General features: G+C 40.1%; 1 protein-coding gene across 1 annotated transcript in view; it reads right to left on the bottom strand.

Annotated features, from left to right (window-relative positions):
- Positions 1 to 17,819, bottom strand: part of ENPEP (glutamyl aminopeptidase) — a 48,805-nt gene that overhangs the window by 14,455 nt on the left and 16,531 nt on the right. Inside the window, exons 5-10 of the mRNA XM_048846949.2 lie at positions 15,068 to 15,222; positions 14,307 to 14,420; positions 12,171 to 12,305; positions 7,252 to 7,317; positions 4,183 to 4,248; positions 2,111 to 2,262 (exon numbers count right to left, since the gene is read on the bottom strand). Of these exons, the coding sequence (XP_048702906.1) occupies positions 2,111 to 2,262; positions 4,183 to 4,248; positions 7,252 to 7,317; positions 12,171 to 12,305; positions 14,307 to 14,420; positions 15,068 to 15,222 (688 nt within the window). The remainder of the gene's footprint in view (positions 1 to 2,110; positions 2,263 to 4,182; positions 4,249 to 7,251; positions 7,318 to 12,170; positions 12,306 to 14,306; positions 14,421 to 15,067; positions 15,223 to 17,819) is intronic.

Genomic DNA, 17,819 nt, shown 5'->3' with positions numbered 1-17,819 from the left:
TAGCTTCATTCTGGCAAGTAAGAAAATGAAGGAAGTCATGTCTCTTTGCTACCTACCAGGAGAAAGGTCCGCTCTTGTGTTACATTTTTAAATACAAAATATTTTAACAGATTTAGCTTTAACATATTTAACTTTTATTAGCTGTCTTTTGGAGAATTATTGCCATGGAGTTTAAAAGGGTTATTGCTTGGCCAAAAGCCTGGCTGTTGCATTTCTCCAGGAGAAAGCTGATAAAAGAGTTCCTAATACTTGGTTTGTAAATGCACTTAGTGGAGTGATTTTCCTTCAGTGTTAGTTTTAGTTTTAATATGTTCCTGAGATCATGTACATAAATACTTCTCTTGGGCATTAAGTACAATATCCATATCCTGTTAAGTATGTGTATTGAGGATGTTTTCCTGACATTCTATATTGCAGCCATATACTTGCCTAGCAGCACTATTTAAAGAACATGAGTTCTTGAAGTTGTATTTCTCTTTTGAGTGTTAATATACAGAACAGGACTTTCTCAGGACAGGGGCACTGTAGCCAGCTAGGGAGACCACCCCTGCAGGCTTCAGAGAACAAAATTTTATTAGACTCTGTTTCACAGCTTAGTCACAAACCCAAACCTGGAGCTGAGCTGTCACAGTTCCACTGAGGGGCACAAGGCCCCAGTGGTCTCCTCTCCCACGTCAGCACTGGCTGAGGGAGGGAGTAAAGTTTTACAGTGCACTTGGATCCTTTGCAAGGGATGAAACCTATTCCAATGAAGATAATATTAGGACTTTATAATAATAATTAATAATTAATTATATATACTAGTGTATTTTATCGCTAAGCACTTAATTAAACTTTACTTATCTAGAACTAATTTCCCCCGCTGCTGAGATGCAGCTGTTTCTGGAATGACTGGAGCAGTGCACAATGTACATGACTGATTAGGGCAGGACTCACGTTGGGATTTACATTAAAAGCATGATGAACACCAAGAACCTGGTGCTCTAATTCCTTTGATTATGAGGAAAGCTGGGCTTCTGGATTTGCCCACTTCTGAGCATAATGCAATGAGCCAACTTTGTGAACAGTAAGGAGCTGTTAATCTTCCATATGGCACAGAGGGAGAATTTGCAATAATGAATTTGTTTTTGGTTCAAGTCTGCACATTCTCCCCCCCCGGCCCCAAATTCAAATCCAGACCAGGGCACTAGTGACCAGAAGTGGTTTTTCTGGCTGATGGCTCTTTGATCTGTGTGAAATTAGTTGTTGTCCAACGTCAAGCCCCACAAAACCACCACCACAGTTGACACTGTTTGGCAGCCTTGTTGGCAGTCTTGAGCAGAAAAGGCAAGAATTGTATCAACATGGGGACAGAACTACTCTTTTGCCTTTACAGATGGTGCTCTGTGGGTTATTGCTGAGGCACACTTGCTGGGCAGCCTGGGGAAGTCTGCATTCTTCTGTCCATGGCTGTACCTGTTTTGGTGGATAAAGTCTCCAGGGCTTTAAATACAGCATTTTCAACCATCATGAAATTCACTCAGAAATATTGAAAAAAGAAAAAATATCCATATGGAACTGAAACTGCTGTGTGATCTCCATTATGCCCCGTCCTCCATATCATTTGTCCTCCCTTCCTTTTCTTCCTTTTGGATTTAGACATTTGGTGTTGTACACTGAGAGACAAAGAGCTGATGCAGTAGTTGTCCTGGGTGTGGGGAGGTATTATATAGCATCTTGTTAAGTTTTCTTGTAATTTTACTGGTTGTTGGGTTTCCCCCAAGACCTCTTCCACTTGGTCTCCCAAGAACTCAGTTCACCTCCAGTCTTGTCACTCAGGTTCCTTTATTTGGCATAAGGCAAAGTTACGTGGAGTTGATTAGACTCAAGCAAAGCGGGTGGGTGGAGTGTACCACGTATCCAAAGTTACACAGCATACCTGTTCCTTTAGACATTACATTTACTATACATTGCATTACATGTTTTGGGAGGTAACTGTACACTGAAGGTAGGGAGAACTGGTTGGTGTGTGTGTGTAAGAGAGTGAATGAATCCACATGAACATATCTATCTACAGCATCTCTCTTTCTGCTGTTCGTCTACATGACAGGCATATACAGTAAAACCTTACCCTAGTGCAGAGGTCGGTTCAGAAGTATTTGCTGAGGGGTCCAACAGAAAACGTTTCTGTGTGACCTTCAAATTAGCGTCCACACTCAATACAGGGTATCCCATCTGCCTGGTCCAGGTGTCCATCACTTCCTTCACTGGCTTATCACTTGTCTAAGAATAACAGCAGATGGTCTCACTAAGAAAGCTAAATCAGACTGAAGAGGGAATAAAACTCTCATCCTGACTGGATGGGAGACCAGAAAGGGAACAGGTTTCCCCCATTAATGTTAGGGCTTTGTTCCTAACAATTCATCAAATAAGACGGTAAGATTAGCTCAAAAATATTTTATTTGTTAAACTCTTTCATGGTGCATGTAACAAAAGAAAACTAATGAGCTGTCAACCGAGACATTTTAAATACTCTTGAAGAAAATAGGGTTAAACTAGGTCAGGGTTCAGGCAGTAGGAGGGGCAAAGAATATTCCCTGCCCTTGTGTCTTGCTCCTCTCTGCACACTTCAAGCTCAAATGATTTTCCTCCTCTGCTGCCTTCTGAGGAGGGAGTAGAACACAGGAAGGACTAACTGAAACTCTAGCACTGTTGGTGAATCTCCTCTACAGCAGAATTCCCAAACTGTGGTCTGCAAGCCAGTCCTTCCAGGTGCTCTGAAGAGAGCTGAGTTGCTGGCTCTGTCCCCCATCCTCCAGACAATTTCAGATAGGTGCCGGTGGAAGGAAGGAGGAGCCAGCACTAGGGACTGCTGTTATAATGATGGAGCTGCCCCCTCCTTTCCTCTTTACCCACAAACTCAAGTGCAGCTGCGTCTCCGACTGGGGCCATGGGACTTTACCAGTGCCCCTCCAACCCACCATGTGTTGGATGGAAAGGAGCCAGGTTTAAGGTGTTCTCCAGGGCTAGAAGGTTCTGTGAGCAGCAGAGAGGGAGAAGAGAACAAGGAGAGAGCCAGGCTGGGCAGACGAGAGCCTGGGACTAGAGGGAGGGCAGGAGGAGACACTAATGCAGAAGTTGGGCATAATGGCTATCAGGAACCTGGGTGAGGGAGGGGGAGAGGAAGGCATGTGGTGTCTGAGTAAGGAGCTGGGAACTTGGAGAGGCAGAAAACAGGTGGGCCTCAGGAGGCAACTGGGGAGCAGGATAGGAAGAAAGCGCCAAAACCTGGGGACAAGGACGGAACCAAGATCTGGTGGGAAATAAGGGAGCAGAAGGGATCCAGGGTAGTTAAACTGGCAGTCATACTAAGTGTTTAGATCAGTGGTTCTCAACCAGGGGTATACGTGCCCTTGGGAGTATGCAGAGGTTTTCCAGGGGGTATATCAACTCATATTTGTGTAGTTTTACAACAGGCTACATAAAAAGCACGAGCGAAATCAGTACAAACTAACATACTGACAATGACTTGTTTATACTGCTCTATAAACTACACTGAAACGTAAGTAGAATATTTATATTCCAATTAATATAATATATTATATTATAAATTATATTACATATAATTATATGGTAAAAATGAGGAAGTGAGCAATTTTTCAGTAATAGTCTGCTGTGATACGTTTGTATTTTTATGTTTGATTTTGTAAGCAAGCCGTTTTAAGTGAGATGAAAGTTGGGGGTACGCAAGACAATCAGACTCCTGAAAGGGGTACAGTAGTCTGGAAAGGTTGAGACCCACTGGCTTAAATACTGTTGTGATGAGCGCTATAGAAAACACTACTATAGAAAGAATCATGTTAGGGGAGCGTGTGTGTGCATTTAAAGGAGACTGATGTGGGCAGATAGGTTGGAAGGGTTGCAATTTCTTGTGTATGTGCGTAAAGAATTGTTTTGCTCGATCAGTTTCCCCTCACTTGCTCCCAGTTCCAACCCACACCCAAGCAATTTTCCCATGCAAAAAATGAGTATTGTATTTACTAGAGGGATGAGATTTGGAGTTTGCTGTGCTGGGGGAGGCTGCCTGGGATATGATCTCTCTACTAACAAGATTCACAATATGAAAAAGTTTGGGAAACCCTGCTCTGTAGGATGAGTACAGAAACCTTTAATAGCAAGGGTATTAATTGTTACAGACCATACCTGTGCCAGGGATTCCCAAAAATCATCTGTCTTTGCATTCCGGAAATGGTATTTCTTTAGGTAGTCCTAGAAAAAGAGAGAAGAAAGTGTTTTAAATAGTTGCATGTCCTTCCTCACCTGTCAAAACAATGCACATATTGTAATGTTATCTGTAGAACTAATGTGCAGAATTCCTTCCTAAGAGTGGTGTTGTTCCTAACCAGCAAATGCTTTGAGATATATGTACATTTGTTTATTTCATTGCTTTCTGCACAGATGGAAAGTAGAAACACTTTCCAAATGCAGGGTCCACAGGTTGTTCTAAAAAGGAGATCTCAGAGATATCTACTCCTCCCTGTATAAATGCAGGGTGGGAGCAGTTGTTCCCACTCTTCTGCCTTTGGGAAAGCCAGAAACATTGAGAAATGATTGCACACTGAATTATAAGTGTCCAAAATATTAGTCCATATGACTTACAAACACCATTTACCAGAGAAAATTTGGAGGGCATGAAAGATCTTAATGTCAGCCAGGATGAAGTGTGATTTAATTTCTACACGGTCCAAAGAGAACCAACCTCTTCTTCCTTCTGGAAGCTAAGTTTGGGTCCATTGTTTTTATCAAAGTTTTATTAATTTATATGTCTCAATTTAAAAACAAACCGAATCAGCAAAAACACAGCTGCTCACTGATGAGACATTTGAAAGGGTGGAATAAAGTTTCCCCATCATCCCTGTCGTGTGTGTCTGCAATAAATCAAATGGAACCATATTAATCCAAAAGCATTTCGTACTTCCCAAAGGACAGGCCTATTCTTTAGGCGGGGAGTCAATATTTTCCAACATGATACATTAATGTGCAATATATTAATCCTTGGAGAGGGCCCTAGACTTTTTCTTTGTTTACTTGAGTGGACAAAATGTAGTTTGTTGTAAATTTCTGTCTTATTAAATAGGTCACAAAAAGAGTTATTTTAGGGGTGTCTAAAAGTGGAAATCAAAGTTGAACTATGATAATTTGGACAACTGCATTCTGTGATCGAAATGTTAAAGGTTTAACTGATAACTAATAATTTGCTATTTAATGATTTGCTGTTATGCTTAAATATTGAATGCTAGAATATGCTATCCCCCAGTTCAGTGCTACTCTGAGACTGAGACACATCAAGTAGTACGTGGTATTTTCTTTCCTAGCCTGCCTACAGAATGTTAGGTAGGTGGTGCTGTTTGTTTCAATCTCAGCCACAGCTGTTCCTGTGCTTTTATAGGGAAGTGGGTAAACAGGAAGTATTTATCACGGCAGCTTGTGCCTATAATGTGGAGTGTGATTGAATATTCTTGTCTATGTAGGACTGTCCTTACGGATTGTATGGAAATGTTTTTGCTGTGGTTTCAATATAATCAGTCAGCTGGCCAGCCAGGATGTTCTCCCAGCCCCTTCGTATCTTAGCCCTGTCAATTCTAGCTTGGGAGCAGTGACGAGAGCACTAGTGTAAACGGGGCTCAAGCATCTGGCATCAGGCATGACCATATTCTGAAGATTCACTTTGAGGACTAGCTCAATTGTGAGAGATTTCTTGAAAAATGCCAGTGTAGCAGCTCAGAGATCTTTGGGGGAAGAGGAGGAGGTAGGTTGTTTGTGTGTGTGGGATAAGAACATATTTAATAACCCAGGAAACAAAGGCATCATGATTAATTATTTAAAGATTTCAGAGAACAGCAGTTATGCTCTCTATTTCTGGAGAGGACCCCAAGTTCTCCAATTTTCTGTTTTGTGTGTATGGTAGTTGTCATATATCCTAACAATGTATCCTAGCCTCTTGGTAGGGTTAAAGTGAAAGAGGGCTGTGGGGTTATTTATTTATTTATTTATTTTTCCAGGGCAAATTAGCACCATGCATCTGGATTGACAGATGTGGAGTCACTCTGTTTTCAGGCTCTGGCTTCCCTAATTGCTCTGAAAGAGGAGTTTGTAATGGCCTTCAACTTTTTGCAGGTGCCAAGTGAATCAAGATTTGTAAAGCCTTCAGACAGATTTTTGTAAACAGCATAGCACAACTGGGTGGTCTGGAGGTACTTGGTGTTAGGAAGATGCAGGAGTGCTTTGGTAGCTGGGTGACTAGGTTCTAGTTATTACAGATAAGAGCATGGGGATAGAGTATTAAGGAGGAATCAGGAGGGTATTGTTAGATATCATATGCCTAGGGCAGGGGTTCTCAAACTGGGGGTCAGAACCCCTTGGGGTCGCGTGGTTATTATATGGGGGGGTTGGGAGCTGTCAGCCTCCACCCCAAACCCCTCTTCGCATCCAGCATTTATAATGGGGTTAAATATATAAAAAATGTTTTTAATTTATAAAGGGTGGGGGGGTCATATTGAGAGGCTTGCTGTTTGAAAGGAACAGGAGTACTTATGGCACCTTAAAGACTAACAAATTTATTTGAGCATAACCTTTCGTGGGCTACAGCCCACTTCATCAGATGTTGTAGCCCACGAAAGGTTATGCTCAAATACATTTGTTAGTCTCTAAGGTGCCACAAGTACTCCTGTTCTTTTTGTGGATACAGACTAACACAGCTGCTACTCTGAAACCTGTCATTATGCAAAGTATTTGAAAGGGGTCACCAGTACAAAAGTTTGAGAACCACTGGCCTAGAGTCATCACTGGCTGGTCTTCAAACACACATACAACCCTGCAGTTCAAATTCCAATTCATTGTGAGTATGAATTTCCACTTAACATTGCTACCTAGTCCCACTGCAAAAGGTTCCATAACTTCTATATCATTACCAAGCTGTACCACCATGCTGGAAATTTGTTTAACCTAGCTTTTATTGTCTACACAGCTTTTTCAGATGCAGTTGAAGGAGTTAGTGTATCTACAGCCTGAAAAAATTAAAATTAATATTAATTGGAGTAAATGTTAGTATATAAATGTTAGGAATAAATGTTTTAGTACAGAAATAGTTATCTAAAATTCTAATGAGAACATCAAAAGCGAACATATCACATTCATTTTTCTGAGTAAAATCTTTCCCTTTGCCACATATGGTTTATTTTTGTTTCTGGCATGTTTTACTGTAGTTCATACCTGACATCCTTTTTGAAAATTTGCTGGTGTAATCCAATCTTGAAGCATTCTGAGAATTGATGCTCCCTACATACAAAAAGAAAGGGAATAAGGTCATTTCACACCTTTTTAAAACTAGATTCTCATTACTTTAAAAGACTTCACTAGAGTTTATATTTTATTGAGCAAAAATAGAAGTACTCTATAGGGATAAAAATTTAGTTCCTTATTTCTGCAGAGCATTCTCTCTCACTCTCTCACACACACACTCCTGCCATGATTTCAGATCCTGTTGTGAGACTTTGAATAAGAAATTAGAAGCCTTTAAAATGCTGAAAATCTGCAGTTTTAGATTGTACATTGGCTCAACTCAAGGCTTAAATTATGCTGGAATGATGACCTGGCATAAAAATACCAGCCTCTGAAGCAGATTGACAGGCTCTGTGACACTTACTCCAAAGAAAAGATCTTGGTGGGCAGGAGGAGACAAAGTGAGATAGGGGCCTTGGAAAAGGAAGAGGGTGGGGGAAGACACCAAGGTAGAAGAGAGAAATAAAAATGGACAGAGGAAATAACAGACAGGTGGAAGAGAGAGAATGGGACAGCCACAAAAAGAAGGAAAGGAAAATAAACAAGACCCAGCATACCACTTAAAGGTTAGTAAATTTTATTTCCTTGGCAGAGAAAAAGGATAGCTGAAAAAATATTTTGAACTTTAAAAAAACAACTCACTGTCCCATGAGATTAGCACTTATATCAGTCCTCAGTAAGCCTTGACTCCATTCTTTATATTACTAGGGATGACAATTTGGACACACCAGTGTCACTGGAGTGGTCGTTAACATTGAGTAGACTCATGCAATCGTTAGGACTTGTCTATACTAAGACTTAGCGCACAGCAACCCAGGGTATGAATATACAGTGCACTAGCCTGCTGCATGCTGAATGGCCATGTGGACCGTGCTACCATGCACTAAAAGTTCCATAGCATGCTTTGATGTAGAGCAGTGGTTTCAAACAGCAATAGACAAGTCCTTAATTTGGAGACTTTCTTTTGCAATTTATTGTTGCAGTTCTCAATCTGGCCGGCAGATGACTCTTTTCCAATACAAAAATAGCTTTATTTGTTATATAAATTGGAGAGGTTGATAAGCATCAGAACTGATTACTTATACAGACTACAAGGTCACTTTTATAAACAATGTCGAACAGTGTTTCTGATCCTCATAACCCTCCTGACTGCCTTTTGCAATCCCCTTGAGGTTGTGACAATGGAGAACAACACCACAAGTTATATAAACCCAGTTGTTTGCATAACTTTTCTCTCATTTGGGCCAGATCTTCAATTTACACTAAATGGAATAGCTCAGATGAAGTAAATAAAGAGACGCTGATTTATACCAGCTGAGTAGCTGATCCTTTTTTATTTTTTTGTAAACATACATGCTATCAGCATATTTTTATAATTGCTAGCCTATGCCAGAGATATTGTGCGGTTGCACATGTGTAAATTGGGAAGTTTTGGTACCTATAGTTCTTTAGCCACAGGGTTCAGAAATGCTGAGACTCTCAAGCTCTTTCTGAAGTAGTCTTATTTAAAATATTTCCTCTGAAATTTTTTTATCAATATTAGAGCTAAAATATTATGGAAAATTCAGCTGTTATCTGAAGACAATGTATTAGACTGTTAAACTGTGAGAGAGATGAAGTGTGATAATTCAAGTGCAAATCTCAAAACAACTTTAACTGTGGAGTCACTAATACCAGCTCTATTATATGGTCAAACTGTCTTTTACCTAACTAGAGACAAGTGGGCGAGTTAATACCTTTTATTGGACCAACTTCTGTTGGTGAGAGAGACGAGCTTTTGAGCTTCCACAGAGCTATTCTTCAGGAGCCAGGGATATAATTTATCTTGAATCTGAGTATCCTCACTTTGTAGATTTAACTTGGATGATTCTTATTGTCTGTAGGTAAATCTCTGATGATAAGATTAGTTGGCTTCCTTTCAGGTAACACTCAAAATAATTAAGAAAACCTCTTATGAGAGTGTGTGACAGTTGACAACACACCATTTGGAACTCAGTGTCAATTTAATCAGAACACATAAAGAAGAACACATGAAGAAGAACTTTGTGGAAGCTCAAGAGCTTTTGTCTCTCACCACAGGCGCTGGCTTTTGTTTTTGCCAGTGGGTGCTCCTCTCCACCCCTTTTCCCCCCCAAGCAAGTGGGGGTGGGTCCTTGGGGTGGAGTGGGGAGGGGCAGGGCCATGGTCCTGGCACCAGGGCCCACAAAAGATTAATCTGGCCCTGCGGGTGTTCCCTGGTTTTTTTCGGTAGATACTTGAGCACACACAGAGTCAGCACTGATGTCTCTCACCAACAGAAGTTGGTCCAGTAAAAGATATTACCTCACCCACCTTGTCTCTCTGATACCCTGCAACTGACACAGCTACATCCACACTGCATTTTACCTAATTTGACTTTTCTACCTATGTTGTGCCCTATCAATCAGATACTGACCAGGTATGTAATTACAGAGTGTGCTGTGATGACTCCATAGACCCTAAAAAATTCATTGCATCTTTAGATTGTATAAGCATTTATACGTGTTCTGATTAAGTTGACATTAAGTTCCAAATTGCGCATTAATTGTCAACTGTCATACAATTTCATAAGAGGTTTTCTTAGTTTTAATATTGAAAATATATCCCTGTCTCACTGTTCCCAAACATGGCAGATTTCAGAGTAGCAGCCGTGTTAGTCTGTATTTGCAAAAAGAAAAGGAGTACTAGTGGCACCTTAGAGACTAACCAATTTATTTGAGCATAAGCTTTCGTGAGCATCCGATGAAGTGAGCTGTAGCTCATGAAAGCTCATGCTCAAATAAATTGGTTAGTCTCTAAGGTGCTACTAGTACTCCTTTTCTTTTTCCAAAATAGTGGTTTATCTTAAAACATTCAATTTTGTGGCAACTATGTAGGCACAAAGGGGAGGATGAATTAAAGATGGGAGTTTTCTATTCAGTTTCTTATACAGCACAGTACCATCTGATACCTTTAAAAGCTGTAGAAAACAAAAATGTGTCTCTTACTCACTGCTTTGGTGAAACTTAAATCAGCTTTAGGTCCAGAGTGTCTGATTTTACTCTACATATATTGGCTATTGTTGGTTTGATTGAGACCTTCAGGGTTGCAGGAATGCAATTTACCTAATGGTTTATGGTTTGGCTACTGGACATTTATGATGCAATAAATACTGATTTATATTGTTGGGTACAGGCACTAACAATTGGGAAAAAAAAACTATAAAAAGTAGCCTACTTGGGTGTAGGGCTAGCTAATAAAAAGAGATACCTAACACTCAAGAGGATTTTGTTCTAGACATAGCTGAGGCTAAAATCTGTGACAGATACATTTTTGCTGAGCATAATAATGAAAGTCTTGAGGCAAGGAATAGGCTGGCTGTAACATTAGCAGACGCTATGTTAGAATTTCTGCATACAGGGTTCTGAAGGAAAGATACAAAATCACAGTCTATAGTTTGTTCACTAAGGATTTAATGAATTCAACTCAAAATCGTAAGTCTACTAAATTTTGAGTGAAATCAGATTTTCAAATGCAATTAATTATTGGGAATCTCTGAATTCTTTAAGTAACTTCTCTCTTGGAGTGCAGTGTGCAACGGAGAATTTGAATGATTAGAGGAATCCTTATCTATAGCATAAAATAGGAAAGAGCGGTAGAGTCGTACAAGAAGTTGTTAACCTAAACGAATTCAGTATACTAAAAACAGTAAATGGCAGGAATCTTTTGCAGTAAGAAGCCACTGGGTCAAATTCTTGCCTCGCTCCTACAAGTACTCCCACTAAAAGCAGTGGCCCCGTCTAAAAAGGTCCCCACTGTCATTAACAGTGTTTCAGCAACATTAGGTACCCTAGCTTAGAGGAGAAGTGCTCTCCTACAGACCTTGGGAGACAGGCCAGTCCTCGCTTACAGACAGCCCCCCCAACCTGAAGCAAATACTCCCCAGCAACTACACACCATACAACAGAAACACTAACCCAGGAACCAATCCCTGCAACAAACCCCAGTGCCAACTCTGTCCACATATCTATTCAAGGGACACCATCATAGGACCTAATCACATCAGCCACACCATCAGGGGCTCGTTCACCTGCACATCTACCACTGTGATATATGCACCATGTGCCATATGCCCCTCTGCCATGTACATTGGCCAAACTGGACAGTCTCTACGCAAAAGAATAAATGGACACAAATCAGACATCAAGAATTGTAACATTCAAAAACCAGTAGGAGAGCACTTCAATCTCCCTGGACACTCAATAACAGACTTAGAGGTGGCCATTCTTCAACAAAAAAACTTCAAAAACAGACTTCAACGAGAAACTACAGAACTGGAATTAATTTGCAAACTTGACACCATCAAATTAGGCTCGAATAAAGATTGGGAGGGGCTGGGTCACTACAAAAAATAATTTCCCTTCTGTTGATACTCACACCTTTTTGTCAACTGTTGGGAATGGGCCACATCCACCATGATTGAATTGGCCTCGTTAGCACTGACTCCCCACTTGGTATGGCAACTCCCATCTTTTCATGTGCTGTATATTTATATCTGCCTACTGTATTTTTCACTTCATGCATCTGATGAAGTGGGTTATAGCCCATGAAAGCTTATGGCCAAATACATTTGTTAGTCTCTAAGGTGCCACAAGGACTCCTCCTTGTTTTTGCTGATACAGACTAACACGGCTGCTACTCTGAAACCTGTCACAGTGTTAATAAGGGTGGGGAACTTTTCAGAAAAAGGCTAGTGCAGACACAGGCTGATTGTTTGTGATCCCCATTGTCTTTTGTCTCCTCCTCAAACCCCCTTTATTATAGTTAAGATTATAATGCGAGGCCTCTCCTACCTTGCTGTATGATATGCCATCAAATACAGATGTTATTTCAGCTGGAGATGACACATTGACCACAATAGGGTGAGAAGACAACAAGGAGTCGTCCTTCAGCACAGGCAGCACGTCGTCAATTAACACCTGATCAAGCTGGTAAACAGAAACAAAACCAGGAATATAATTCTTACTCAAAGAACAAATAGTTTATAACTTTAAATGGAAGCTTCCGATCTGCCTTTGGTATATGGGATGTGGATGGAGGAGGCATGCAGACTGAAATTTCACCTCCTCTGCAGAACGACTTGTGCATTAGCACTGTATTTCTAAGATGGGGACCTCTTTCCTCCGCTATGATAAATTACCTCCCACAGAATCCTGTTTGAACATGTGCATCTCACAACACAAAAAGGTCAGCAAGGCAAAAAAGGGAGACTGTTACCAATTTCAGTTTTGAGACACAGCACAGATGGCTATATGGAGGTCGGGTTGAGGAGTACGTAGGATTTCTTCAGGAACTGTCCCTGTTTTTTGGTTTTTTTCTTCCTTTGTCAGATCCAGTAACCTGTCATCCATATTCGCTTAATTCCTGATTAATAGATGAATGAGACTAAAGTTCTGTATAACTTTGTTATACCATTCACTAGTATACAGCTCTATGCCTTAGTTAAATACTGTGTCTAGATTTAAAAAGGGGCTACATAACTTCATGATCAATAATAATATGTAGTTATGTATGTTAAAGTAAGAGTAATGGAATTTCATACTTCAGGTTGTAAAGAGATTAATCCAGGGTGAGGAAGGATTTCCCCCATCCCTCCCCCCGCAATGTACAGCACAGGATTGCACAAATGAAAGAGTGAATAATGTTTTTTTGGCTTTGCTTTGGAGTATCAGATATGCTCTGGTCACTGCTAAAGTAAATGTGCCAGTGATTGGTATTTTGCTGAAAAGGATTTAATGTAATAAAAATCTAACAAACTAAAGCCCTCCCCTCTCCCCCCGCCCTATATATAAATAAAAGTAGGAATGCATATGATAGCTAGAGTCTCATATTAATTTGGTAGATACGGGCCATGGCATCTGTTTTTGACGGACAACAAAATCACCTAATTCATACAAGCAGTTATTAATCCTCAGTGTGTAAAATAAGCACCTGCTTTCCTTTTCTTGTGTAATGCTGACAGACCCTGCTCATTGGTGGGCAAGTTCGAACGTGGGACCTCTGGAGCTTAGTTGGCTTTTGGCTCATGCACTATCTGTTACCTAAGGCTGTACAGCAAACTCATTAATATCTCTCTGTCTCTGTCTCTCTCGTGGTCTCAGTGCTACTAGAGGGGACAGAACACCACACCCAGGAGGTGTGTGAGTTACACTTGCACAATTGTAAAGCGAACTAATTAGTTCAGCTTCACTGTTAGCAATGTTGGGAACTTTAGGATAGACAGGCCACCTGCAGTCACTACTGTTTTAAGCATTTTTTTTATTAGACTTGCTCTGAGTATGGTTCTATGTCATAGTGCTTAAAACACTTGCAGGAGCTGGATCTGGAGAACTGATTTCCCCCCATTAACCAAAGCTGTAGAAAAAGGTTTGGATCTGAATACATTCACCCTAAACCCCCTCTTGCCAATCCACCAGACTTCAAAGGGATTCACATTCCAGGTTGCATTGTGGTTGTGTAACCACACACACACACATACTCTTCAGCTCTTCTGAATCAATAAAAGGAGATGCTCCATCTTTCAGGAGTAGGACTTTTATAGCCACTTTGCAAAATTACCATGACCAGGCTCAGAATCTACTTATGATTCTTTACTGTGATAATAAGCTAATATTTTACTCACTCATCAAAACATTACTCTCCTCAGGTGAGCAGAACTTTGCAAGTCTTATAGACTAGTTTCAGACCAAAACCTAGTTAGCAGGACAATTTAGAAACCCAGCAAGTCCTTTCACAGTCCAGTCAGTAGAGGCCTGTGGTATACAATCACACAAGTCAATTTGTTCAGGTATCTCCTTTCTCTACATAGCTGCGTGCCACAATAATTAAGTGTATGTGTATCCACTACGTGTCCTTGTTTTCAGTGTCTGTGACATGACTCTTCTTTTCATTCTATTTCAAAATAAAAAATATAGTGTAGAAATAATTACCATTTGCCAATCAGTTTCTGCAACATTTACTCCCAGGAACTCAAAGTAACTGGCAAATCCTTCATTTAGCCACAAGTCGTCCCACCAGTCCATGGTCACAATGTTTCCAAACCACTATAATTGTAAGCATTAAATATGAAGTGTTAGCCACCGTGATAATTGTATATTATAGTTTTGCAAATCTTCATGCAGTATCTTCATTTGTTTACATTTCTTCCTGTTGCCAGGAGGAAGAATTTGTCGTAAAGCTAGGTTTTTAATGGGAATTCAGATGATGACTCACATTACTCATTTGTATTATGAAATTACATATTACAGCGGTGATTTGGTACTGATTCATATACCACTGGAAGTATTTTTAGTTTCTTCCTCTTGATTTGATTTACCTTTATAGGGACCAAATTTTCAAGCAGCTTCCAGAGTTTAGTTGGATCCATTTGCAAACTTAGATCACATATCTGCACATGCAAATGATGTGGGTGGGTGGATGTGAGAGAGATGTGGTTTCAGGCAGATTTTTCAGAGGCTGGCTGAAAACCTGGTCCTAAGCATCTAATTTTCTGAGAAGAGTCCATTTGCAATAATTCCAGTACTGTAAAACTCTAACAATAGAATTGCCTTTGTGCACTTATTTTAAAGTGAGGTTTAAACATACTTAGAAGACCTGGAACCAAATGTATGGCTGATTATTTTCATAAACAAGGTATGGATACTGTGCACTTCTAGTGCTTTAAAAACATTAAACATTTAATAAAATCTACCTGGTGAACGAGCTCATGGGCAATCACAGCTGCTACTCTCTGTTTGTTGGATGAAGCAGATTCTTTGGGATCATAAAGTAGGTTTGTTTCTCTGTAAGTGATCAGACCCCAGTTTTCCATAGCACCAGTCCCAAAATCTGGAATAGCTATTTTATCTATATTGAAAGAAAGAGAGCTGGGTAAACATTGTATTCTCTAAGATTCTTAAGTGATATTTCCTTTTTAGGTAGGAAGACATCCATCTGCTTATTCACAACGTAAGATAACAGCTTGTTTTGTTGTTCACCATTTGACAGTCTTCTATATTACATACTGCAATGACAGAGTGAACCCCCAGGATCTCTGTTCCTATGTGTAAGATGCTCAGTGATACCATGGGGCAGATCCTCAACTGAATGTAAATTGTCATAGCTCCATTGACTTTAATGTAGCTCTGACAGTTTACATTAGTCAAAGATCTGTCCCCAGATAAAATGCTGTTCAAACTTATGGAAATAAACTTGTGATCCAACACTAAAATTTGGCTCCTGAAATTATTAGTATTTTCTAGGGATATGCTGTAGGCAATAAAGCATCCAAAACTGTCTGTAACATAATGAGGAATGTCATTATTTGTCACTCTCTGGAATAACAAATATTTATTGACTTATTAACTGAAGTTAATCCCCCATATGGTGATTTGCTTCTCATTGCAATATGTGGAATCACTTCTTCATGATCCATAATCAGTACAAGTTAAAATGAGAATTATGGACTCTCAGATGACAGAACAAGAAGCAGTGGTCTCAAGTTGCAGTGGGGGAGGTCTCATTTGGATATTAGGAAAAACTATTTCACTAGGAGGGTGGTGAAGCACTGGAATGGGTTACCTCGGGAGGTGGTGGAATCTCCATCCTTAGATGCTTTTAAGGCCCGGCTTGACAAAGCCCTGGCTGAGATGATTTAGTTGGGGTTGGTCCCACTTTGAGCAGGGGGTTGGACTAGATGACCTCCTGAGGTCTCTTCGAACCCTAATCTTTCATGATTCTATGATTAGCCATGCATTCTGTTCTGTGACGGTAAGGGTAAAATAGAAATTGATTCAAAATTGGACAGAAAACCTTACACACATCTCTAATTGCAAATTGCAGGTGTTTATTCTAGCCAGCTCGGTCACTGGTCAGAGCTGTCAACCTGGCAAGGTCTGCGGGACACTTTATACAGTCTGTCAAAAGATCCAAAATGAGGAACACAAGAAAAATTAGTGATGCCAGAAGCTTTGATGTGATAGTAAATTAATTTATTTAAAATAATCATTTTGTTAAAACTCTCTTTGATTCATTCATTTCTGATTTAATCAATTTATAATAATGAATGGACAATATCATAAAGATAAGAAGGAAAGATGGAATTTTGGTTTTTAACTGGAGAGTTGAGATGTTTGTCTCCTACAACTTGGCGCTTTGAGGAGCACAATATAAAATCTATAAGCTGGTCTACTTTACAAATATTATTAATTCAGGAGACAGAGTTTGACTTTGAAATGTAGATGGAACCTTATCAGTGTCCTTTAACTTGGCATCAGACATGTTACAGAAATATGCACTTGGTTATAGATCGTTAAGATTCGGTCTAAATGGATCCACAAATTGGAGCCAGCTTGTAAACAGGTAAAGAGACAACTGTGTTGTAGCTAGGTCTCCTGACTTAGGGTATGTCTATACTACCTGCTGGATCGGCTGGCAGCGATCGATCCCGCAAGGGTCGATTTATCGCATCTAGTCTAGACACTGCGGTGAGTAGATCGAAGTACGTCAACTTCTGCTACGGTATTCACGTAGCTGAAGTTGCGTAACTTTGATCCCTCCCCCAGTGTAGACCAGGCCTTAGTTGTAATTTGTAGTGTAAATGGACATTTATAGGGACTCAGTTGATATGTAGCGGTGAGGAGAAGAGGAAGGTCAAAACCTTCAGAGAATTTAGCATGTCATGTTGCTTTACATGGGTAATCCATTAGAGAATGCATAACATGATTTTTTTTAAAAAAAAAATTCCTCTGGCTACCTTAACTTTTTTTTTTTTAATTTCCATCCTTTTCAGTTAAGTTTATAAACCTTAATAAACTGTACCTTTGGATTTTATAGCAGAGGCTGCTTCTATAGCTTTTTCACAACTCTAATTATATCCCCAATTAGTTCTAATTTCACAAATCAGATCCAGATTTCAAACACCCAAATTTAGGGATGCTCAGATCCAACGTTTTGCTTTGGGACCTTAAAATATAGGGGCTACAGGCAAAATTTGGTTCCCTAGCAAGGTTGGTTTTGGTTGAATCTGGGCTCTTCATTCAACCCATCTACAGAAAATAAATTATAGTCATGGGTCCAAACTCTGCCCTGGTGGAAATGGGTGCACCCAGATTGGAGCAAGTCACATGACTTGCATCATTTGTGTCACCGGTGACTCTGGTCGAGAAGTGTCTTTGGGAGCTGAACCAGTTTATCTCAAGCTGCATCTGGCTGTTTCTCTGTTGATGTCACCAACGTTTCTTGTTGTTTAAAATTGGACAGTCTAAAATAGCGGTGTTAGGGCCCGTGTTTGGATTCAAGCTGCCAGAATGAAGGGAGGAGAATGTCCTAATTGGGTCTGAGCCTCCCCTCTTGACATACGAGAGCATCTTGAACTATAAAGTCTTAATCTCAGCAGATTCTGGCATAGCTAACAGCAACATTTCTATATTCTCACTTTCCCATGAAACAACGGTGACTCAGAG

This window comes from Caretta caretta, chromosome 4 (assembly GCF_965140235.1).
Source record: "Caretta caretta isolate rCarCar2 chromosome 4, rCarCar1.hap1, whole genome shotgun sequence".
Lineage (NCBI taxonomy): Eukaryota > Metazoa > Chordata > Testudines > Cheloniidae > Caretta > Caretta caretta.
The sequence above is the reverse complement of the archived record's forward strand: the minus strand, read 5'-3'. Positions and strand labels throughout refer to the sequence as shown.